Here is a 24252-nt window from a genome sequence, read left to right on the forward strand (position 1 = left end):
CTATCTGCTAATGAAATAGTCCCGTATTTTAAAGACAATTATTCCTAGGATGACAAGAACTGGGATAAATGAATATAAAATGACAAAGTTTTTTGTGAATCGGGCTGTTGCACCTGGGCATGTTCTCTCGATGAATTGAATTCCTTGAGTGATGGTACATAGTGGATGATACATCATGGAATCATTTAATCTGCCTGCCGAGAAAAAGATTGACAATGTCAGATATGGTGTATTTCAGGTTATTTAATCAACAAGTGTTTACCTACTGCTCACAAAGAGCTTAGCACTCTGCTGAGTACCCTTCTTCATAAAAGATTCATCTTAGAGAGCCTGGAATGCACAATTAGATACAGCAAATGTGAAAGTTCTGGGCCTCGGCTTCATTTGAAGATGGAGATGGATTTGTTTCCATTTGGGTATAGATTCATCACCATATTCCACATAAAAACTATGATCACCCTACACCAAATATCCTAAAGTTACTGACCTTGTCACCTAATTTGAAACAAACCACTAAGTTCTACTATGCTCTTTAGTTGTCTACAGAGTGACCCTCAGATTTCCAGTGGTCATGAGGACCTTGTTATGTTCCCATTGCTCTCTTGTGGGATTGGGGAATCAACTTTTGCCATCAAAAATGGCTTCACTCAGTTATATACTGTGTACATTCTGGGGAACAAAAAGCCACTTCAGAGCCTATCTAAAATATACTAGTGTTTACTTCAGTACGTAAGAGCTGTTGCTTTCTAAAAGCATCAGGTGATTGACAGGAGACTAACTTGATCACTGCCTTTTTTTTGGTGTGGGAGGGCTACTGGAGATGGAACCCAGGGGTGCTTAACCACTAAGCCACATCCCCAACCCTTTTTATTTTTTTATTTTGGGGTGGGGTCTTGCTAAGTTGCTCAGGGCCTCACTAAGTTGCTGTAGCTGACCTTGAACTTGTGCTCCTCCTGCCTCAGCCTCCCAAGTCACTGAGATTACAGGCATGAGCTACCATGGGCTGCCTATTTTATTTTAAATTTTAAAGAAAATTTTGGACTTTATTTCAAAACAAGGTTTTAAGTCAATTTACTATAAAATATAACATTTATTAGAAAATATTTCCCTCAGGAAATTGCTTCCTCAGAGTAATATGTAAAAATAATATTCCAAAATAGATTACTTACCACAAGTGAAATTCTGTCCATAGAACTCATTTACTACAAGAATCTCAGAGCAAAATTTTTGAAATGTAAAATAACTGAAGATTTTAAAAGGAATAGGCATTTCTTCTGTGTTTCTTAAGAAAAGGAAAAGAGACATACTCAGTAGGCTCTGGTAAATAGTTTTACTAAACAAAAAGAGAGGCAATCCTTATTTTATGCTTTCTTACTTAATTTTCCATCTCTATTATAAAAATTATACTCACTACAAAAATCTTCAAATACTGCTGAAAATATAAAGAAATATTACCCAGAAATGACCATTGTTAACATTTTGGTGAAAAAATATTATATATATATATATATATATATATATATATATATATATATATATATAAACATACTTACGTATACATATCTATGTATATATAAAATTTTATACTATTTTATAAAATTTTACACAAATGGAATTAGATGCCTCATGCTCTTTTTTGATTTTTCCTCCCAAACATGTGTCTCAGACATCCTTCCAAGTCAGTCAATGGAGCACTTAGTCATTTTCAATCAAGCTGTGTGGTACAGTATTCCTCTTAGGATCAATGCCTCATTTCTGGCGTAAGCAGCATTGATAGAAACACACACTAAAACGAGACCCCAAGGGAGAAAGGATGAAGAGAGCAAGCAGACATTCGTTGTGAGAAGGAATTCTGTCTCCTCTCCAGTCTATTTCAGGAAGAACTTCATGCTGACACTGGCGTTCTTGGTCCACTATGTAGTTTCTTAAAAGGAACTAGTTCCAAGTGCTTTAGGAATTAAAAAAGAAAAAAAAAAAGTCCTATCTTAAAGAATTCACAATGTAGTTAGAGACACAGACTATGCATCCTTAAGAGAAAAAATGCTCAGTAGTGAGCAACTTGTGTCAAGAAAGTCTAAAAACCCGGCACTACGGGTCCATAGTATTCTTATATTTGGTATTTATGGTTTCACCTAATCTCACATGACCCCCAAACTCCATGAGTTTTGAGTTATTGGCAGTTTTCTTAAGCACAAAATGAATGAACCACATTGAGAGGCTATTCATTGAAAAGAATAGGTGGGAATTTGGGAAGGACTTACAGGAAGAAAAGGGACATTCACAGAAGACAGAGATGACCTGGGCACAGGCCTGTCAAAGTTGCATTTGAGACTGAATGGAACTGAAAGGCTACACAGAGGATTTGAAGTGGGAGCAGTGAGAGGTGAGTTAGAAAGACAGCTGGAAACAAGTGTGGGAGACCTGAAACGAGTTGACATTGCATGACCTTAAGAAAGGTCATATTGAAATCATTATTTTAAGAAAGTTAATGTGGCACCAGCAAATAAGATGGAGCAGAAAAAAAGCAGATTGAGGACAGCAAGAAAGGGAACAGGCTATAGCAGAAGTTCAAGTGTCAGATGATAGACATCCGGAATAGGATGATAGCCAAGAGAGATCGGCTGCCTGGCTGGCTGCCCATTCAAGGTAAGAACCGTGTGCCTCCTCCTCCTCCTGTACTACGTGGGAGGAAACACGAATGCTCCACATGCCTGTGACTTGACATCAGAAAAGAAAACCACGTGAGTTGGTGACTGATCCAGTGTGCGGACAGTCTGAGAGTCATGCATGCAATCTTTCAGTTCAACAAGTAATTTTTGGTTCAAGGCCATAGACTGGCACCTGAGAAAGAATGAGACACAGCTGCTGCCCTTAAGTGGTTGACAATCTATTAAAAGAAAGGGGCACTGGGAGAAAACTCAGGAGCTGTCAGAGCGCTCCTCTAGTCATGGGAAGGTGGGACTGGCTTTGTGCATGTGGCAGAGGAGACAGATGGGCGGGTGAGAGGCACAGAGGAGAAGCAGGCTGTTACAGAAACCCTTGTGCTTTCAAGAGGCAGGAAGCACAGGTCCAAATTAATTGACTTGAGACTGTCCACGATATGTAGCTCGTAGGAAGGAAGTGTGCATATTTCTCATGTTACAAAAAATCTGATCTCGTTTTTATTAAAAGATGTTATTACAGTTTAGCAAGACATGCAACAAAATTGAACTCTGGTGGTAGTACTTCGGGGTTCTTATTTCTTCTTCATGCAGTTCTAGAGTGTATGTTTTTTGCCCTAAAGAATTCGCATTATATAAATAGAAGGAAGAACAAAGCTATTTCCATTCGTGTTTGAGGGAAGAGGGAGCCAGAAGTACAAATGCTACAGGCAGTTTAGTCAGGAAAGATGCACACCTGAGGGACAGACAGAAATGTAGTGACTGGAGCTTAAAGTGGCCTCTAGGAGTGGAGTTTTAATTCTGTGATGGAAGTACAATCTGCTTGAACCCTTGGGATGTGAGAATTTTGGAAAGAACCCCAAAGCATCTAGTAATGTTGGTCACTGCCTTCCTCTCAAGAGCAATTAATCCCTTTTTCCTAAAACCACACAATGAAACACTGCTAGATGGGCACTCTAATGATCCACATAATATAAAAGAGCTTGGGTCTGCACCTTGCCAGCTTGATTCTATAACCTTGTGGTGATTTGATTTGTGCATTTTTCACAGAAGCTATCAATCCATTTAAACAACAGAGACAAATACAATGAATTGTAATTTTTAAAAAAAAATCCTTTCTGATTGAAATCAGGGGCACTCAACCACTGAGTCACAACCCCAGCCCTATTTTGTATTTTATTTAGAGACAGGGTCTCACTGAGTTGCTTAGTGCCTCACCCTTGCTGAGGCTGGCTTTGAACTCGTGATTTTCCTGCTTCAGCCTCCTGAGCCACTGGGATTATAGGTGTGCATCACTGCACCCAGCCTCATTTTGCTTTACAGTATCTCTCTTTTTCTATAACTTGGGATAGCTCACAATGTGTTCTCGTGTTGATAAACTTATTTACTCCTTGTGATCTCTTAAGGTGGGCAGGGCCCAGATAAGAGCCTCCATTTTATAAATGAGGAAACTAATTTAGATAGGAAAGTGACTTGTTCATAGTCATGGGACAGCTAAAGCATCAGAGGAAGTTTCAGAGTCCTAGGGCAGCACTCTCTCCAGGGGCCACGGCATCATGGGTGTCTTCAAGGTGGTAGGACTTGAGCTAAGTCAAGCTTGAACTTAGTTTCCTTACCCAAATTTCTCTGAGAGTTAAACAACTACATAAAGAAAGGAAATTATGTATAATAGATGCTCAGTAGGTTTTTTGTTATTTGATTTTAAAATTTTTTTTTGATTGTTGATGGACCGTTATTTATTCATTTATTTATATGTGATGCTGAGAAATGAACCCAGTGCCTCGCACATGGGAGGCAAGTGCACTACCACTGAGCCACAACCCAGCCCTTGTTATTTGATTTTTAAGCCAAAAGAAACAAAGCCCTCTTTACATTTCCTGGGGGCCCACAGTTTACTTCTTAGATCCCACTCATCACCTGCCTGGAATCATTTTTACCCTTTTAAAATGTTTACCCTTTCCTCTGCTACTTTTTAAAACTCTCTCTCTCTCTCTCTCTCTCTCTCTCTCTGTGTGTGTGTCTGTGTGTCTGTGTGTGTATGCACACGCACATGTAGTGTGCACATGATGCTTGTCCATTATAGAATATTTTAAAAATATAGAAAATATGAAGAAGAATTTAAATACCACCCAGACATAATTACTATAAACATTTGGTGTACATCTTTTAAGTCTTAATACTTTGGGGGGCTATCTTTCATCCTGTAGGCTCTTATCTGACTATTCTTAATTCCCCCCAAAAAACTGGAATTTGGAAACTGGACTAGAGACCCAGCAGTACCAGGTCAGAAGTGAACCAATACACACACCATTTAGCCTACTGTATGGGCTGTGAGTTTTTCTGGAGCATACAGGTTGGGTTTTCTTCTCTCATTTCAATGGCTTATTATATATGAATCATATCAATAGAACACTTACCTTGTCATTTCCTGATTCCCAATAAAAAGACATTTCATTGAACACCTGGTGAAAAGCTCAAGGTCTAAGGCAATAATGATAAGCAAGCAATATAAATAACACCACACTATAAAGTAATATCTTTAGCAAGTGTCCATAGCTCTTCTCTGGGGTTCCTACACTACAATCATTATCAAGTGCTCATTAGTAACATGCCAAGCTAAGTCCTTTGAATCATTATATCTTACCTGAGGAATCCAGATCCAACCAGCACCCCAGTAATGCTGAGCAGAGCTACTACACTGTTGGCGATATTGGGGTTTTGGATCATACCAAGTACAACCAGAGTCAGAAATTCACCAATTAAATGGGGAGCCAAGAGAGCAGCAGAGAAATATCCAAATCTGGCAACCTCAGGATATAAGCCCAGGGTCCTAGAAAAACACAAGTTCTTTAGTTTCCTCTCCAAGCACTCTCGTTTAAGAAAAATACCATGTTTACCTTCTATGAATAATCCTGGGTGGGAGGAGTCAGCAGGGCAAGCCCAGCTCCCCTCTCTAAGGCCTTTGGGAAGAACCAATATTTGAGACGGTTCATTACCACAGTGGGTTCTGTTCAACTCAAAGTCAGTCACCATGACAGCTCCTTCAGCTCTCATGGGAAAATATTAAACTACTTAGACCCGTTAGCTGTCATAAGTAGGGCTGGTGAACTCCCAGGTCTCTTCATAAATAACCGTCTTACTACCTATACTACAAACGACCCTATATCCATACCCTTTTCTCTTATGTTCCTTTTACCAAATTATATCTTACAGGGAGACAGCATGTTTTAATAACCATAGACTTAGTTGCTCTTTATTGAGTTTCTACAGTGGAAAAAGAAACTGGCATTTCTGATACCCACCCACCCTCTAGATCATCCACTCTGCCTCTTGTACAAATCATTGTCTACGCTATCAATTCCCTTCCCCAGTGTAGTCTTGCATCTGTTTTTTATCTTTTATAATTTTGCGACAGTGTCTCACTAAGTGGTCACTCAGGCTGGCTCGAACTCTGAATCCTCTGCCTTAGCCTCCGGAGTAGCTGGGATTAGGGTCATGTGCCACTACACCTGGCTTGTCTTGTGACTTTTCAAACATTCACCTTTGGTGATTTGTCGAATCTGGACAAGGGTCATTGTTTCCCTTCCTATTGCTTTAATTTTCCTCAAGGTCTTTAATCTCCTCGATGAGTCATCAGCATAACCAGGTTGTCTCCTAATTAGCTGATCTCCTTTCAGACGGAACTGGGTCATTTGGCCTGTCTTAGACTTAGCTATCACTCAAAACTGTCTCACTTCCAAGATTCCAGATTCCAAAACACCCTCTCCTATGATGGCCTCTGCCTCCCACTTCCCCAGCCCTCACTCCCTCGGGGCCTTGCTGCCTTCTGTCATCCTTTGCAGGATTAGTCCTCACCTCTGGGAACCCTGCTTGTCATTGAAGCTACTAAAGTGTGTGGAATACAGCATATTGCTGTACTAATTGAAGCCATTCTGCCCCTTTGCTTCAACTGGCTCCCGAACCCATAAGTTCCTCCTAGCATCTTGGATTCCAATGGCATGTCATCATGCTGACATGAACCCCTACTTTAGCCCCCCTCCCCTATTTCTTTTCCAGTGCTCACCTCCCATTTTATGAATTTCTTATTCTCTCTCTCTCTCTCTCTCTCTCTCTCTTTGTCTCTCCCCCCCCCCCATCCATCCCCATCTCTTTCAAGTGTGACCCTATCTCCTGGTATCATGATTCCATGTTATTTGGTCCTCCTGTCCCTACCTTGGTCTACTCTGAAAACTTGATCTATAGCTTAGCAAATTTTATCTGTATTTAAATCCACTTACAATCTGAGTTTTGTTGTGTGTTTGTTTTGCAGTGCTGGGGGCCGAGCTCAGGGCCTTGGGCATGCGGGGAAATGCTCTATCACTGAACTTCACCTCCAGCCCCCTTGTTTTCTATGAGCCTATTTGCCACATCCTAAGCAACCATTCTTTGAGTCCTGTTCCCCTTCACCAAGCTCCCCCAGACAAATCTGCTTCTCCGTCTTGCCCCTTCTTCCCTTGAAAACCTGACTTGCATCCCCGCTGCTCTACCGAGGCTCTCTTCTGGAAGATTGCAGTGAACTCCTCTTCTTATGCTTCACCTCAAATAACCTCTGTCACACCAAAAGGGTTGGCCACACCCACTAGAAGTCCTCTCCCCCTCTGCTCCCCAGTGCTGCTTCTCTCTCTGCCTCCCTGACCACCCCTTTGCCTCCTTCATCGGCTTGCTCTTCTCTTCCCAGTCTCTGTCCCTGTTTTAAGGTTTTGCACTCAGACTGCTTCCTCCCTTCTCTCTGTACTGTCACGGGTCTTTACTCTTGTTTCTCCTACTTTTTCTCAGTACTCCATCTTAACCCAGACCAAAGTGTTCAAAAAACCAAAACCATTCTGTCTCCAGGAAACTTTGGTAAGGATGCTTCATCCTCCCATCCTCTCCTGCTGAAGACCCAAGCATCATCTATGATTTTTCTTTATTCCAACAAATTCATTCCATATCTGAATCCATTTGATTCTACTTTCCCAGAATCTCAAAGTGATTTCCCCTTGCAGGGCATGGTGACGCACGCCTGTGATCCCAGCAGCTCAGGAGGCTGAGGCAGGAGGATCAGGAGTTCAAAACCAGCCAGCCTCAGCAACTTAGCAAGGCCCTAAGCAACTTAGTGAGACCCTATCTCTAAATAAAATATTAAAAAGGGCTGGGGATATTGCTCAGTGGTTAAGTGTGCCCCTGGGTTCAATCCCCACTATCCCCACCCAAAAAAAGGTTTTCCCTTTCTCTTGTCACAGTTACTCTTCATTTGGGGGCTTCTGTCTTTCCCATAGACATTTGCAAAGGCTCCTTACTGGGCCATCCAACAACTCTGTCCTAACTCCAGTCTGCTGTCAAAGTAACTCACCATCCAGAACCCAACACAGAGGGGACACTTCCTGATGCAAAATCCTCTCCTGTGTCCCATTATCAACTATGTGCCAGCCCTTAGTCTCACAGTCAGTGCCTCTCCTAGCAGCCACCAGGGTTTTGTCTCGGTTTCTTCTACTCCTCTGATTCTTCATTTCCCACTGCACTTTGAACCATTTCTCTGAAAAGATCTTATCTGTGTTGCTTCTGAACCTATGTCCTTGCTTTTTTCACCCGGAACGCCCTTGCTCCCTCTCAGGTTCTCCCCCCAAACCCTCTGAGTTCTTCTCCAAAACTTTCAAGAACTCCTCTCCCCTAGATCCCTTCTTCCCACCCAGAAGATGGACTCCTATTGTCCTCTAATATTAACTGTGGATGTGAGATGGGGAACACATCCCATCAGTGTCTCAATTTCCTCATCTACAAACAGGGACAAGTCCAGGACCACCTCACAGGACAGCTGCAAGGATTACGTGAATTAATGCATTTAAAGCTCACAGCATCTGACATAAAGTAAGTGCTCAATATATATTAGCTGCTGTCGTTGTTGTATATCTCAGTGAAGCATTTGTGGTCCTTTATAAGACTAATTTTCATTTCCTTGAATCAAAGTCATCTGGAGATTTGTTCATGGCCACAGTTCATTATCTGAAATGCTTTAAGGCCATATTGTGGGATTTTTTTTTTTCTTTCAGCACTGAGAATTGAACCCAGGGGCATTTTTCTCTGAGTTACATCCCACTTCTTTTTATTATTTATTTTGAGGTTGCTGAGGCTGGCCTCAAACTTTCAATCCTCCTGCCTCAGCCTCCTGAATGGCTGGGAATGCACTTATGTGCCACTACATATGACCAGATGTGTTTTTGAATGTAGAAATTTACCAATTCTAGAAAGGTAGATCATACTTGCTGCAATGGAATCTGAAAACACATCTGTAATAAAGTCCATGAATATTTCTGCTAAGCAGAAATGGAACAAGTCTCAAGAGCCACTTGCTGGTTCCATTCAGTGAGTTCAGGTCAGATCATGCTGCTAAAGAATTACAAAAACACTCTTGGCTCTCAGAGATGTTTTCATTATAGAATCTTTGCAAACTTGATGTTTACTCCTCTTTGAATCTCCTCTAACACCAACCCTGTGCCTGCAATTGGTAGGCATTCAATAAATATTCCTGTCATTTAAATGAAGTATTTGCTACATGGCTACCTATACTAGAAATGATTCTGCATTTTAATGTCTGACCAAAATAGTCATGAACTAGATGATTGCACAGAACCTGGTTTAAAATTATCCTGTTTTCTCAAGTCCAAAAGTATAAATTATTTCTCAGGGTCAGGATCACAAATACTGTACGGTTTTCAAAATCAATGCTTTGTAAATTTTAAAGTTCACATGAATTACTTGGAAGTTCTCATAAATACAGAATCCAATTCAGTAATTCTGGGCCTGTGATTAAGCATTTGAAACAATCACATAACAGTGGCACTGGTCCATGAGCCATTATGAATAGTAAAATTCTAAATTAACAAATCTTCAGTTTTTCACTTGGCCTTATTTTACTAAAAAATTGTCAACTTTAAATACTTTGCCTTGGAGGGGCTGGGGTTGTAGCTCAGTGGTAGAGAGCTTGCCTAAACATGTGTTAGGCACTGGGTTCGATTCTCAGTACCACATATAAATGAATATAATAAAGGTACATCAACAACTTAAAAATATATATTTAAAAAAAAAATCTTTGCCTTAGAGCTGGGAGTGATAGCGTGTGCCTGTAATCCCAGAGGCTTGGGAGGCTGAGGTAGGAGGATCTCGAGTTCAAAGCCAGCCTCAGCAATGGTGAGGCTCTTAGCAACTCGGTGAGATGCTGTCTGTAAATAAAATACAAAATAGGGCTGGGGAGGAGGCTCAGTGTTGAGTGCCCCTGAGTTCAATCCCTGGTACGAAACAAAACAAAACCCTAGCCGTGGGCTGGGGTTGTGGCTCACTGGTGGAGCAGTTGCCTAGCATGTGTGAGGCTCTGGGTTCAATTCTCAGCACCACATATAAATAAATACATAAATAAATAAAATAGAAACTTTGCCTTTAGAGAACATGGAACATGCACTTCTCTGAATTCATGGACCCTGAACAGATGGGACTGTGGTTTGCATCATAAGCCAGAGATTCAGCGTGTTCTGTGTGTCGGAATGTGGAGGTTTCATCAGGGCCAGCAAGGAAGCCACGTAGTTCCTGCCATTGCTCTGGGTGAACTGTCCTCTCTCATCTTGACAGAGGGCAAGTGGCCTTGCCTCTGTCATTCTCCAGAGTAAAACCAACTTCTAAGAGCCATCACCCATACCTCCAAACTCCTTTCAGGAGCTCTCATAACCAAGCCTTGAACTCATACGTCATGCAGTTTATCACAGTGATTCATACTGTGCACCGAGGGTCTTGATACTCGCTTAGTACCAAGGGTTATCAAGATGTGATCAGGAGCGTCTGCCTGTGAACCCAGGCAATGAGGAGAGATAACATCTCAAGAACTGCCTGTAGTTCTCTCCTGGGACAATGAGCTGGGCACCGTTACACTATGAAGTTAGAGAATACCGGGTCATTTCCTCCATGTTTTTCTAAGGCAAAACTGCAGTGATTAGGGAGGCTACATCTCCCCATGTTAGATTTATATTTTTATGAAGTTCTAAGAAATAAAAAGAAGCCATCCACTGAAACCCAACAGCATCCATGCCTCATGGTTTCCGATGCTGTCACTCCTACTCCTCCAGCCCTCTCAGCCCTCCCAGAGTGTGACACCAGGGCCATGAGCGAAGTCTCAGGCAGAGCTGCCCAGACTTAGTTGCTGGAGAACAGTCGCTCACCATGCCTGTTCCTGAGCCTCATCTGGGTCCCAGCTCCTTGAGAGCCCTCTTCCTAGCTTAAGTCCTGCAGGGCACATGGGGCATACTCTTCTGGAACATGTGGTCTTCGTGATTTGCTCTCCAGTCCCATGCAGCCTGTGGCTTTGTGATTTCATTTACAATGAAATAAACATCCTGAAGGACAGGGCCTTGCTCTAGGCACTGAGGGACAAAGTGCCACTCTTCCGCAGCTGAGAACATGGAGTCAGGCACCCGGAGCTCTCTCCAGAGGCCCCACTGGCCCTCTGTGACTTCTTGGCAGGCCTGGCCCAGATGAATTGAATGCCTCCAAAAAACCTTCTTACCAGTAGCTCACGCTGGAGAACAGCAAGGTGGCCATGATGCTGAAGGGAAGGACATGTAGCACATAGGCCAGTAGCATCTGCCATTTCTGGTATAGGCCGTCTTGGCTCTCCTGGTCACTGACGGTTCGCAGCACGGGAACTGTCATGCAAGGCAGGGTCCAGAACAGTCAGTCACACAGAGCTGAGGGAGGGAGGGCTAGCCCAAGCCCAGCTTGAGATCTGTCAAGGCTGGTTGGTGAGGACCAGCTGGGCACATTCCCCAGTCAAGGAAGGAAGGGACCTGCCATCCACAGAACAATAAATACTCCCCACCCCAAAAGTCCACACTCAACCTAAACTGCTCTATGGTTGCACAAGAAAACATAATTATTTTTCTTTAAAGCAGAGGGTTGTCACCAATTCAGAAAAGCACATGTAAAAGGGGCATGAATGAGTGATTTGAGGCACATTGTCCTTTTCTTGTGTAGGATGTTGGTCCTCATAGCAGCCTACATCCTACCTTAACTCTCAGAGGACCAGAAAACCCTGGTAAATGCAGAAACTTCTCATTGCAACCTCATGCCCAATCTCTAGGACCCACTCTGCAAAAGCAATATCCTTCCCTCTTATTCTCTGAACATAGAGTTATATTCTGGAACTCCCCCTAAACATCCATTTTCCTGCATAAACTATAACATCAGACAGCTAGAAGTTGCTTCTGGATTCCCACTGTGCTTGAAAATTAGGTGAGGGCTATTCCAAATTATGACTCAAATTAGGTAAAATGGGCTGTGCATCCTAAAGGCCAAGATGAGATACCAGGAATGATCCCAAACTCTACACCACCAACACCTCATAACTTCATGTTTCCCTGGATCCTTAGAAACTCACAGAAATCAACCTGGTGAGTTAATACACACTGAGGTTGTAGTAACTCAATAGTGATCTTTCCTCAGAGAGAAATCCTGGAAAGAGCCAGGTTTGTCTCAAAGAAGTCCCCTTATAATAGTGAACTTGGGCAAGGTGACTGATGGAGCAGGGAGACGTTTAGACATTTAGACGTTTACCTTCTGGTCACTAGCACTTACACAGAGTCACAGCATTGAGCATGCCGGTGTATGGGGTGGCACCCACAAACTGATAAAGGAGACCCACGCGGTCCTGGACAGCACCCTGTAGCATTTCATTCTGAACCCGCAGAAGGAAGAAAATGAGGAACAATCCCATGATCAGATTCTGAACGAGACGCATAATCACTGCTTGCTTATTTCTCAGTAAGTTTCTCGTCACTCTCCTGAAAACCAAACAACCCCATTTTAATACCTTTTCTTTCATTATTGGTGAATGTCCAAACACCTAAAATGGGTCTTGCTTACATTCCCAAAATTCCTTACCTCAAGAGAACCCACAGTTTAGAGAGAGCTCCAGGAGGATCTTTGGTTTTGAAAGGAATCATTGGTAAAGTTTTCAGGTGTTTTGTTCTTTCAATATTCTCCAAAGTTTTGCGATAGATGTCTGATTCTTTGTAGGCAGATTCAAGCATCTGGACTCTCTTGAAGGTTTCTATTTCCCGTTCTTTGCTTTGGGTATCCACTGATGTCAGGTCCACTACATTTTTCCCCCCAAAGATATAACTCATGTCTTTTTAAATGCATATACAATGGATAATAATAATATCTCCTCATTGATTTGGATATTATTCATCCCATCAGAATCGAACCTGTCATTAATGACCACTTATAAAATCAGAATATTTTAAAGCTCATAAGAATCCCACTGAGACTTCCTAGGAGAATTCAGAAGAATAGAACTTCATTTTTCTCTTGACAAAGTAGGAGTATGGCAACTTATTTGGGAAAGATTTCCCCATCTCATTCTGATAGGTCAATGATGATTAATGGACCTCTGAATTAATTCCTTGAAAAGTAAAAAGCACCAACAAAAAAGCAAAACCAAACCCCTCTAGAGCTTGTGTCATCCTGGCAGAAATCTGAGATGAGGAAGTCCAAAAAATAATTCACTATGGGGAATGTGAAAGAAAAACTTACTATAGAAGTCAAAGGGGTTAGAATGTTCAGGACAAGGGTAACCACAGCCATTGAAGAAATCAAGCATTTCCACCGGTGTACCACAGAAAACCAACTCTCCGTAGGTCAGGATGGCGATTTTGTCGAAGTGCTGATCAGACAACAGATGATGTTAGTGTGTGGTCAGGTCCATGTCCTTATGGGAAATATATTTCCAAGCAGTTAGTCAGTCCTTTGATTACCTTAATCAGTATCCTTAATGGGTCCATTGGAGACACTTGGAGTGCATCCCTAAACTTGCCAGCTGGTTACCTCTGTGGATCATGCTGTGTCCCATCCTGAGCCCCAGCATCACATCTGGGGTAGAGAAGAGCTACCAGGCCTGGGTTTAAGTTCCAGCCATGCCACTGAGAGTGACCTTGGGCAACCTGGGATGTTTTATTTGTTTGTTGTTTGTGTTTGAAATATCGGATCCTCATCTATACAAAGCAAATAATAGCTAACTAAATCGATACTGGGAGGATCGGGTGAGACTTTTCTTTAAAGGAAATCTGTGTGATTCAATGGAAAAACACAGCCTTTGAAACCGTCTCAACCATCAACGCCAATCCCAGCATTTTACTGTGTGATATTGCTCAATTTTGAGTCATTGCTAAGTTTTGCTCTTTTCCTCTGTATGGTGGATGGATATCCTGATGCGGACCTCAGAGGATTGTTTTACTAAATAAATAAGCTAGTGTGCAGAAAGTATTTGGAATGTGGCAGATGCCAAAAAAAGCAAGTTCCCATCCTTTGCTCTTCCCAAATCAGGACTTGGCTCCAGTTGCTCAAGTACACATCATTACCTGCCCCTCCATTCCCAACTCAACACACCATGCACCCACCCTTGAGTTGAGAGAACAAGAGACATGACCCTTTACCTGGAAGAGCTCAGAGCGGGGCTGGTGGATGGTGAGGATCACGATGCGGTCCCTGCGAGCCAGCTCTGCTAGGAGGATGACAATCTGATTTGCAGTCAGGCAGTCCAGGCCTGTGGTTGGCTCATCAAACATCATGACCTCTGCCGGCAAAGAAGGACAGACATCTGAGCCTCTGCCCAGGCCAGGTCCTGGGCTTAAATCTCAGAATTTGGACCAGTCCTTTACTGAAACATGTACCCCATCTAAACAGTGCCCGCTGAGAAGTGGCTGCATACAAACTGGCTTTCAGCCCAAGCCCAGGAGAAAGACCTGACCTAGGAGGGCCCAATTCCCAGCTCTGGAGCATATTTGGGGTTAAGAGAACAACATCAGGCCTCTTACTTGGTGCCATGTTCTCTTTGGGCTCCATCCAGGAGACTCTGACAAGAAACAAGGCCGGCAGGCAAGTGTCAAGATGTTTTGAAAAAGTTGAGAGGAGACTGGCCAAAAAGACATAATCCCACTTCATGTCTGAAGCTTCTTCCAGCACTAACAGGGTCTTTGCACAGCAAAGAAATCTGACTTATGGAACAAGGTCTGAGGTGGGCCAGATATTTGGTTTCTGAAGAGGGTTTAACCATAGGTTATTTCTGCCCCCAAAGTGACAAGGGCTCTTAAGAGCATCTCTCTTCTTTGCCTTCTAGTGACCAAATACCACCAGAAGAACAGGCAGACTTGATCTACCACAGTGTAAATAAAGTACCCTGATGCCATGTGTCCACTTGCAGGTACACATGAGTGGGAAAGTTCGCCCAGGTGGGGAAAGTGACCAAACCAGGCAGGGGGAAGCACTTTCCTGTGGCATGCACAGTTTTCAGCACATCACTTAAATTCCTACTTTGGTTCCTGACATTTCATAAACTCCACTTCTACTACCAGAACTCATTGGCCTTCCCCAGTAGACACTGTGTTAGAAAGAAATAAGGATGCACCAGGAGGGCTCTACTCATGGAAGGTACTAATGGAACACTAAAACGCACATGCAATGCTTCTGAGTCTAAGAGATGTTTTGTTCAGATGCTCCTTGATTTATGATGGGTTACATTCCAAAACCCATGGTAAAGTGAAAATATCATAAGTCAAAAGTGCATCGAATACACCTACAGAACAAAACAGCACACTTAGCGCCACTGTAGAGTGTCAGTCATTTCTTCTTGTGACCGCGTGGCTGAATGGGAGTCATGGCTCACTGCCTCAGTCCAGCATCATGAGAGAATATGGTACCATGTATCACAAGCCCAGGAAAAGATCAAGATTCAAAAACTGAAGTGTGGTTTCCACTGAGTGTGTATTGCTTCCACACCATCCTAAAGTTGAAAAATCATAAATTAAACCTTCATACGTTGGGAACTGTGTATAGTTGGATGGTGGAATAGCATTTGGAAATGAACTACATATAGCACTTCCAAAAACGTTTGGAAACTGTCAGTGATTTCAGTTCTACACAAACCCCTCCCTAAATGAGGAATGTGAAGACACATGGGGAGGCCCAGGCACTGCTGGTCCACGTTGCACTTACTGGGGTCCTGGAGAAGCTGGGCTGCAATGGCGACCCGACGCCGCTCGCCGCTGGAAATGCCCCCAAAATTATAGTTGCCGATCAGTCGGTCTGCGACATGACTCAGGCTCAACTCTGCCATGACTGCCTCCACCTGCAGGAGACACAAAGCCCAGGGTGTTGCCTGTGACTTCGACTTCAGTTCATGGGCTAGAAAAGGCTCAAGAGAGACAACAGCCCTCTAGATTACATGGGCTACTTTCAAATTCACCACTGGGGAAATCAAACCTATTATAGTAAAATCCAATTTGGCTTAAATCACAATATTATACATGTGTCAGATTTAAATAAATAATCTGAATATATTTTTAAAGTCCCTAAAGCAATGAAAAATGTTTATATTGCTTTAGGGAAATTGAAACAACAGATATTTCACCATGAAACAACAGATATTTCACCAAACTCCTCTTCAAATGTCAGTCAGTTTAGCCCTTTCAGAAAAATCTCTCCACGGTATAGTTAAAATATAGTTTGTTTTTGTGTTTGAATTTTGAAACTTTATCATAATAAATGTTTTATATATTTTAAACAATCCAATTTGATTTGAACTGAACCCAGTTTCCCCTGTGTAACCCAAATAAATCCTAGAGTCTCGAGTGGTCCAATCTCATTGTGATTTTGCATCAAAAGAATATAATCTAGCTACCAAAAGTAATTAAAAATAATTCCAATCTTTACTTGAATCTCTTTAAGGACTTTAAAGGGGAACCAATTTATAATCTACAGCCATACTTCTTAAAAACTCCCTCTCTTCAATCTACTTAAACTCAGCAGCTCCCTGAAACCCCTCGCCTTTCTCCACATTCTCAACTCCCCCACAACAATAACTATGAAACCCAATTCCTTACTGACTTTGGAATAAGAAGGCTGGCCTCTTCCCTTCCTCTCCCTCTTTCTTTCCTCAGCTTATCCCGTTCTAGAGACCTGTTGGAAAATTGCTACTTCTATTCCTCCCTTTACTGATTGTCCCCTTCTGCATGAAGCCCTGAGAAACCATATAAGAGGCTGAGAATATGGATATGTTTATGAGTTTGTTGTCTTTGGTCCTTAATGAGATTATGTCATTTATATGATGCAAGAAGAAACAAACACATGGAGTTGAAAAAAAACCAAAATATACTAGATTGGAGTGAAAAGATGATTTATGGAATAAAATTCCAGAGGAATTTGCACCAGACCTACATGGGCTAAATTTGGTGTCATCTTCTGAGACCACAAAGGGACTCAGGGAACATTCTGGAGCTAGAGGGCCTGGGTTCCAGTCCCAACTCTGCCATCCCCTATTGTCTGATCTTAATTCGTTTGGTGTCACTTTGTGGTTCTGCAAGAGGGAGATAATGACTCCCACAGAGGTTGATATCAGAAGGAAAAGAGATATTGTATGTGAACATACAAGACCTGATGAATGACTGCCAGAAACAAGAGTCAAGTATAATCTGGTAAAACAGCAAGAGCCTTGCAATGCTTCAGAGCACACTAAGGCAACCTAAAGTTCAGGCAGGAAACAGGGTCAGGCATTGCTCTGAGAGGTCCTTCTTTTAGGCCAGGCCCCTCTCTAAGGCGCCTCTAGAGTTGTCTAGGAGTTTCAAATGGAAGTATGCTGTTTACTCATCAATGGCCTGGTAACAAAAAGTCCATTTCCAGGGAGCTGTGCCTCTTTGAAGGTGGCACATCAACCTGTCATTGTTCCCTGCATTCTCCCAGGCCTTACAGTCCAGACAGAACTCAATAATGCTTCCAGGTAAGGTCCTGGTAGACTTGCCTCAGCTACTTCCAAAACGGGTACATTTAAGAACCAGATTGGAATCTAAAAGAGTTAGCAATTCAATAGTTTCATTCTTCATTAACTTAATCCAGTTTGGATGAAGCCCATTCAAGCAAAGTCCCTTAAAAAGCAAGTTGAAAAATCTTGGTGGGGAAATAACACATCCATTCAAACACAGACCTAGCAGAACAGCATGGTCCAACAGAGAAGCTAAAGCAAACCACATACAGAGTGGGAATATTTTAAAAGCCAAATTAAAAAAAAAAAAATCACCAGGTGAAATTAATTTTAATAATAATATTCTTTACAGCCAAAACAGTAATTCACTCTCTCATAATTATTTCTTAAAATTCTGAATGAGAGCATTCACATTCTGTTTTTTCAGACGGAGGGTCTGAAATCCAGCGGTTTATTTTACACTTAGAGCAGGTCTGGATCGATCGCATTTCAGGTGTTCAAAAGGTACACGTGCCTGTCACCTTGATGGCGCAGGTGGGGCACAGAAGTCAGGGGCGAAAGCAAAGGGAAGGAAGGGACAAGCAAAGAGGCGGAGGGAAGAAGGTTGCCCAGCCACAGGGACTCGATGGTCTTTCGGGAGTGTGGCCCCGGGAGCAGCTGCAGCCAGCGCCACAAGGCTCCACGCACCTTCCTGTGGAAGAAGTCTCCTGAGCCGCCCCGGATGGCCAGCATCGCCGTGTAGTGCAGCGTCTCTCGCACCGTGAGGCTGCTCAGAAAAGTGTCGCTCTGCAGGAGAGAGGGACGTCAGCGATGCCCCAGCCCGAGGCACCGGGCGGGGTTGGGGCGCGCCCACCTGCTGCACGTAGGAGAAGCAGTCCTGGAACTGGTCCTGATGCAGGGAGCGGCCGTTCACACACACGTCCCCGAGGAGGGTCCCCGTGAGCCGCAGTCTCCCGGATATGGCATCCAGCAGCGTGGTTTTCCCCGAGCCTGGAGGCGTCAAGAGAAGACCCTCAGTGAAGGTAACCACAAAAGAGGAACTTCCTGAGACCCCCCAGTGGAGGCGTGGCCCCTACCTAAGGGCCTGGGTCATACTCTCACCGTCCAAATGAGTGTGGGTTTCCCCACCCCCCAGGACTCTCACCCGGTTCAGATCTGGAGGTGCTTTGTCTACAAATTTGCTTTTCAAGCTGTTTTGGTTGAAAAGGAAAATACAGGAAATATTTGGCTCCTAGGACATCTGGATTTCTTTTTGTGGTCCCCTGGGATCTTCTGGTTACACCTGAGTGTAGGTGGCATTGCCTAGAGCCTTGCTGACAAGGTGTGGTCTGAGGACCAGCATCCTGCACATCCCCTGGGAGCTTGATAGAAAGGCAGAATTTCAGGCCCTACTCTAGACTTGCTGAACTTAATTCTGCTTTGTAACAAGATCCCTGGATGATTCCCATTCGAATTAGAGTTTGAGAAACACCAAGTTAGCAAGTGCTTTGGTGAAACCAAGTTGACCTCAGGCTGCACCCAAACCTTGAGCATAACTAGCTGTTGTCAGTAAAAACATTCTCGCAGAGTTGTTAGGAACTAACTGCCTGGGTTAGAAGCACCTGAAGGAGGATGTTTATCTGGGTGGTTGGTTGGTTTTTTCCAGGTTAGAGATTAGGAGACACCTTAGGATAAGAAACCTGCTGGCCCCTCGCAGTCATACTAGACACTAGCTTAGCCTGCGCACACAAAGTTCCTAGAGTCAGAACAGGTTTCACCAGGCCTTGCCTACCCAAGGCTGCAAAGAAGTTAAACTTAATTATGGAGCATATAGGCAGGAGGTTCTGAACTGTGAGAAGACAGAAGAGAATCTTCCTGAGGATGTCCAAAGCTCAACAAGCTCCTGCAGAGCCGTCTTCTTTCCTAACCCATGACTGACAAGGCTCAGAATCAGCCCCATGAACGATGCCGGTCCTCAGACCACACCTTGTCAGCAAGGCTCTAGGCAATGCCACCTACACTCAGGTGTAACCAGAAGATCCCAGGGGACCACAAAAAGAAATCCAGATGTCCTAGGAGCCAAAGATTTCCTGTATTTTCCTTTTCAACCCAAAACAATTTGAGCTGCAGCCCCAGCTTAGGAGAAGAGCCCCTGCATTGCCTGGCCTGATCCTTGACCTCTTCTAACCAGAACCTCCATGGCCCTACATTTCTAGGATTTAATCTCAACTCTGACAGAACCACTCTATTGAGACTGGCCTCCCCCAGGACAGGAGGGCTACTTTCTTATTGCTGAATCCTACGGATACTTCTCTCTGTGTGTTATTTGGCATTTGCTACTATTGCTTCCCTTCCCTTCAAGACCTGCCCCATAACCTCTTCCATCCCACCAGCCACATCAATGTTTATAGCAGACAATTCACAATAGCTGAACTGTGGAACCGACCTAGATGCCCTTCAGTAGATGAATGGATAAAGAAACTGTGGTACATACACACAATGGAACATTACTCAACATTAAAAGAGAATAAAATCATGGCCTTTGCAGGTCTGTGGATAGAGTTGGAGAATATCATGCTAAGTGAAGTTAGCCAATCCCCAAAAACCAAATGCTTAATGTTTTCTCTGATATAAGGAGGTTGACTCATAATGGGGATTAGGGGGAGCATGAGAAGAATAGATGAATTCTAGATAGGGCAAAGGGGTGGGAGAACAAGGGAGGGGGAATGGGGCTAGAAAAGGCAGTGGAATGAGATGGACATCATTACTCTAAGTACATGTATGAGGACACAAATGGTGTGACTCTATGTTGTATACAACCAGAGATATGAAAAATTGTGCTATGTAGAGTATTATGAATTGAAATGCATTGTGCTGTCATATATAACAAATTAGAATAAATTTTTAAAAATTTAAAATAGAATAAATAAATAAATATTTGATAAATTGCTTGGGATAAGATAGCGATGAAATCATGTCATTTTATTAAACTCTATAAGTACTTTATAGACTTAATTTATATATCTGTTTGTTTAACAAATATTTATTAAGCCCCTATTATGTGACTGACCCTGTTCCAGACCTTAAGGACACAGCAGGAAAAAGACACAAAGTTCCTGCATTAGTGGAATTTGCATTCCAGTTTGCATTCATGTTCAGGATTAGGGATAGGTAGTCATAAAACCGTGATTAGATACAACATCAGAAATCAGTTCACATCACCTATCAAGAACCCCATCCCTTGTCCTGCTGAGGTGTGTCCAGAGCTTGACACTGGCCTGTGGGACATGCTTCTGAGAAGGGCACTATGTACCGCTCTTAATAATTCCACACAAGGAATGCAACAAGTCACAAATTATTATAAAGATAACCCAATTTTTTTTCTTTTTAAAAGAGCACATTACATTTATCAAAAGGAATTTTAGAATGAGGTTGAAATGGTTTAAGAAATGGAAATTGAATTGATAGGAAATCTCAGAAAAGCATAATAGCTTTAGTTAGGGCTATGGTCTAATTGTTTCAAGTGTTGAAGTCTTTACCCCCAAAGTGATGGTATTAGGAAGTGAGTTGTATTAGGAGGTGGTATTGGGAGAGTAGGTTGGGAGAAGAAGTTCTAATGATTGGGATCATGCCCTTACAAAAGAGGCTCAGGACAGAACCCTCCCTCCTTCCACCTTGAGAGATTAGGGTGAGAAGATGGTTGGTTTCAGCCCTCACCAGGTACCACATCAGTCAGCCCTTTGATCTTAGATTTCCCAGCATTTAGGACTGTGAAAAAAAAAAATCCTGTTGCTTATAACCACCCAGTATATGGTATTTTGTTACAGTAGCCCAAATGAACTAAGTCAGTGAATTCTTTTTCATTTTGTCTTAACATACTACTATTGCCATTCAGCTGAACATCTGCTGTGGCAGTGAATGGTCATGGGTTTAGCTCCCTGGGTGTAAAGCTATCTTAGTCCATTTTTTGTTGTTATAGCAAAATGCCTGAGGCTGAATAGTTGGTAAAGAAAAGAAGTTTATTTAACACATAGTTTTGCTGACTTAAACTTCAAAATTGAGTGACTCCCTCTTGGCTCTGGTGATAGACTTCTGGCTACATCACAACATGATAAATGGCCCATAGCAGGATAACATATAAGAGGGAGAGATTGCATGGTGAGATAGGAAGCCAGAGGAATTCAGGGACCAAGCTTGCTCTTTTTATAACAACTTGTCCTGACAGGAACTGGCGAAGTCTTACAAGAACTATATTCCTCGCTTCTGAGGGCCATGCCTCCTGTGGGTAGCCATCTTCCACTAGGGCCCACTGCTTAGGGGTTCCGGCACTTCCCAGCAGTATGAACCTTCAGGAGGACACACTCAAACCAAAATCAACAGTACTACGCCTGGTTTTTACCATAGACTTACATTTCCTCTCTCTATTATAGAGTGTTATACAAATGGAGAAGCGTAATAAATGGCAATGATTTGCAAGCAGCTGCTTCTGTGAAGTCAATTTGTCAGATCCTTAACCTTAAGATATGTGACAAGCACGGGGTGCAGTGGCACATGTCTGTAACCCAGCTGTTCTGGAGGCTGAGGCAGGAGGATCATAACTTCAAAGCCAGCCTCAGCAAAGGTGAGGTGCTAAGCAACTCAGTGAGACCCTGTCTCTAAATAAAATACACAATAGGGCTGGGGATGTGGCTTAGTGGTTGAGTGCCCCTGAGTTCAATCCCCTATTACCCCCCACCAAAAAAAGATAGGTAACAGCCCAGCCCAGCCCAGGGGATACTGTGCTGTCTATAGGACCAATATTCCCATCCCCCAGCTGTGGGAAGATGACCCTGAGGATGATTCACAGCTGTGACCCTCATAGGGAATCACCTGAGCCACAAGGAGCTGCCTATCAAAGGTTATACCCTCCCAGGACAGTCACTGCAGGACTCAAAAGCAAACCTAGAATTCAGGCTCCAGTGTAGTTGCCCCATGTGGAATGGGCATACAGACGGCCTCAGTGCAATCTGTCATGTTTAATTCCTTAAAAAAGATCAGAAGCAAATATGTATTATGGTAAGATTTAATGAGGCCTGGTTTCAATTCCTGAACATTTTTATTCTTCTCTATTCCTGACTGCATGTCTAAAGTACATCATAATGAAATAGGACTTGTGAGATCGAGGATGGAGGTTAAATGGGCATTTTTGTGCCTATTTAATTCCTTTTCCTATCTCCAGGCAGGATCTAGAAAGAGGAGATTGTGTTTGCTGAGCATCCCTATATGCCAGCCACTGTGATAGGGACTTTGTATACTTGGAAATATGAATTCACTTAAAGGGCTAGGGATGTGAATCAGTGGTAGAGCACTTGCCTGGCTGGCATGAGGTCCTGGGTTTGATCCCTAGCCCTGCCCTGCCCCCCCCCCAAAAAAAAGAAAGAGAAGGAAAAAAAAAAACAGGATTCAGATTCACTTACATGTTAGGCAGGACTTTATAACTCTTTCAAAAGTTTTTTCAAATTTTCACATTGGTACCAAGTTCCATTCACAGTGAGACATGTCATTAGGTTTCATTCTGATAGCAAACTTGTGACCTTCTTGCTGTAACTTACTCATTTCTTCAGTGTGGTACTTAAATCAAACCAAAGCCTTGGCCGAGTCCCCCTTGAGAATCAGGACACTCTTTCCCATGCTTACCTGAGGCCCCTAGGATGCACATGATCTGCCCACTCTCAATGTACAAGGAGACATCTTTGAGGATCTGCCTGTTCCACCGCTGCCAGCCAGATGTGAAGTTCCACCAGGGCCCCACTCGATTGCTTTAAAGAAAACCCCACAGGGGCAAAGGCAGCATGGGTCCTAGAAGGAGCCAGACCAGATCCCCGGGCACTGATCCCAGCTCTGCCCCACCCCAGTTGTCTCTGAGCAGGCTCCTGTTTTATCCTCTGGGTCCTCTTCTGTGAACCCTGGCGGGATCGACTACAAGCTGGCTACCACCCTGGAAAGCACCCGCCTAGCAGCTGCTCTGAGTGACAGTTCTCTCTGGCTGCATGTGAGGTGGTGAACAGGACAGTGTTTATTCCTTAAGCTGACCCTGTCTTCCTTCTTCAGGCTTCATTCCGCCTGGTCCTCCCGGCACCCCGACTCCTCACACCCTCTATCCACACAGGGCAGGCGGTAGCCAGGCTGGGGAAGGGGTGTGGGCAATGGGAATGGTAAAGGGCAGTGGCAAGAGACAAAGCACTTTTTTTTTTTTTTTTTTTTTTTTTTTTATGTCCAGGCCTTGCCCTGGACAGGAGAAGGAACCATTCACTTTTGTTGCTCATCTTCCAGTGGCACTGCTACCGGCTCTCTTCCAACCCGATCTACTGAAGAGGCAGCCCATAGCCCCCAGGTACACCCCCAGCCTGTTAGTCAGGACAGGCAAAAGAGCAGGTGAAAGACCAGGCCACCTGCCTGCAGGTGCTGCCTTACCTGATGCTATAGGAGACGTGGAGGACGCCCAGGCTGTTCCGAGGCTCCGAGGCAGCAGCAGCACCCTCCTCGAGGGAGCCCTGGGAACCTCTGTTTACTTGGGGTCCTGAGTCCCCCTCTGGGGTCAGAAAGGGGAACTCACTCATGGCCAACTGGCAGCAAAAACAGTTGAATTTTCTGGTGGCCTGGCCCTTCCTGAAGTGGCTTCAGCTGAGGAGCCAGTGGCAGAGTGCCCTGCCTGCTCTTTGCCCGGTCCTAGAGTCCCTCATGAAGCAGCAGGACAGGAACTTGGCGACGGATGCCATTATCTGATGTACCTTTAGCCACAGCGTTCTTATCTTGACA

The 24252-nt window shown here is 43.5% G+C and overlaps 1 protein-coding gene across 2 annotated transcripts; it reads right to left on the minus strand.

Moving 5' to 3' along the window:
* Positions 1-24053, minus strand: Abcg5 (ATP binding cassette subfamily G member 5). Of its 2 annotated transcripts, none has more exons than XM_076833653.2 (13): positions 23908-24053; positions 23131-23252; positions 18329-18465; positions 18163-18261; positions 15714-15846; positions 14156-14295; positions 13257-13386; positions 12603-12816; positions 12297-12502; positions 11230-11368; positions 5305-5490; positions 1170-1282; positions 1-194 (listed from the first exon to the last, which is right to left on the minus strand). In XM_076833653.2, the coding sequence occupies exons 1-13, from the start codon at positions 24051-24053 to the stop codon at positions 1-3; spliced, it is 1959 nt and encodes a 652-aa protein (XP_076689768.2). The 2 variants fall into 2 exon arrangements, with proteins under 2 accessions (XP_076689768.2, XP_076689769.2); XM_076833654.2 differs by having other exon boundaries at positions 1-190; positions 1166-1282.
* Positions 24054-24252: the final 199 nt, after the last annotated feature.

This window comes from Callospermophilus lateralis, chromosome 14 (assembly GCF_048772815.1).
Source record: "Callospermophilus lateralis isolate mCalLat2 chromosome 14, mCalLat2.hap1, whole genome shotgun sequence".
NCBI lineage: Eukaryota > Metazoa > Chordata > Mammalia > Rodentia > Sciuridae > Callospermophilus > Callospermophilus lateralis.

Excerpts from the sequence above, each read along its gene's own strand:
- Abcg5 (XM_076833653.2), bottom strand. The coding sequence starts at position 24,053 with ATGAGTGAGTTCCCCTTTCTGACCCCAGAGGGGGACTCAGGACCCCAA. Across the intron at positions 15,847-18,162 it reads GAGACTTCTTCCACAGGAAG|GTGGAGGCAGTCATGGCAGA; the intron begins GTGCGTGGAGCC and ends TGTCTCCTGCAG. Across the intron at positions 11,369-12,296 it reads GCTCAATGCTGTGACTCTGT|TTCCCGTGCTGCGAACCGTC; the intron begins GTAAGTGCTAGT and ends CTTGCATGACAG.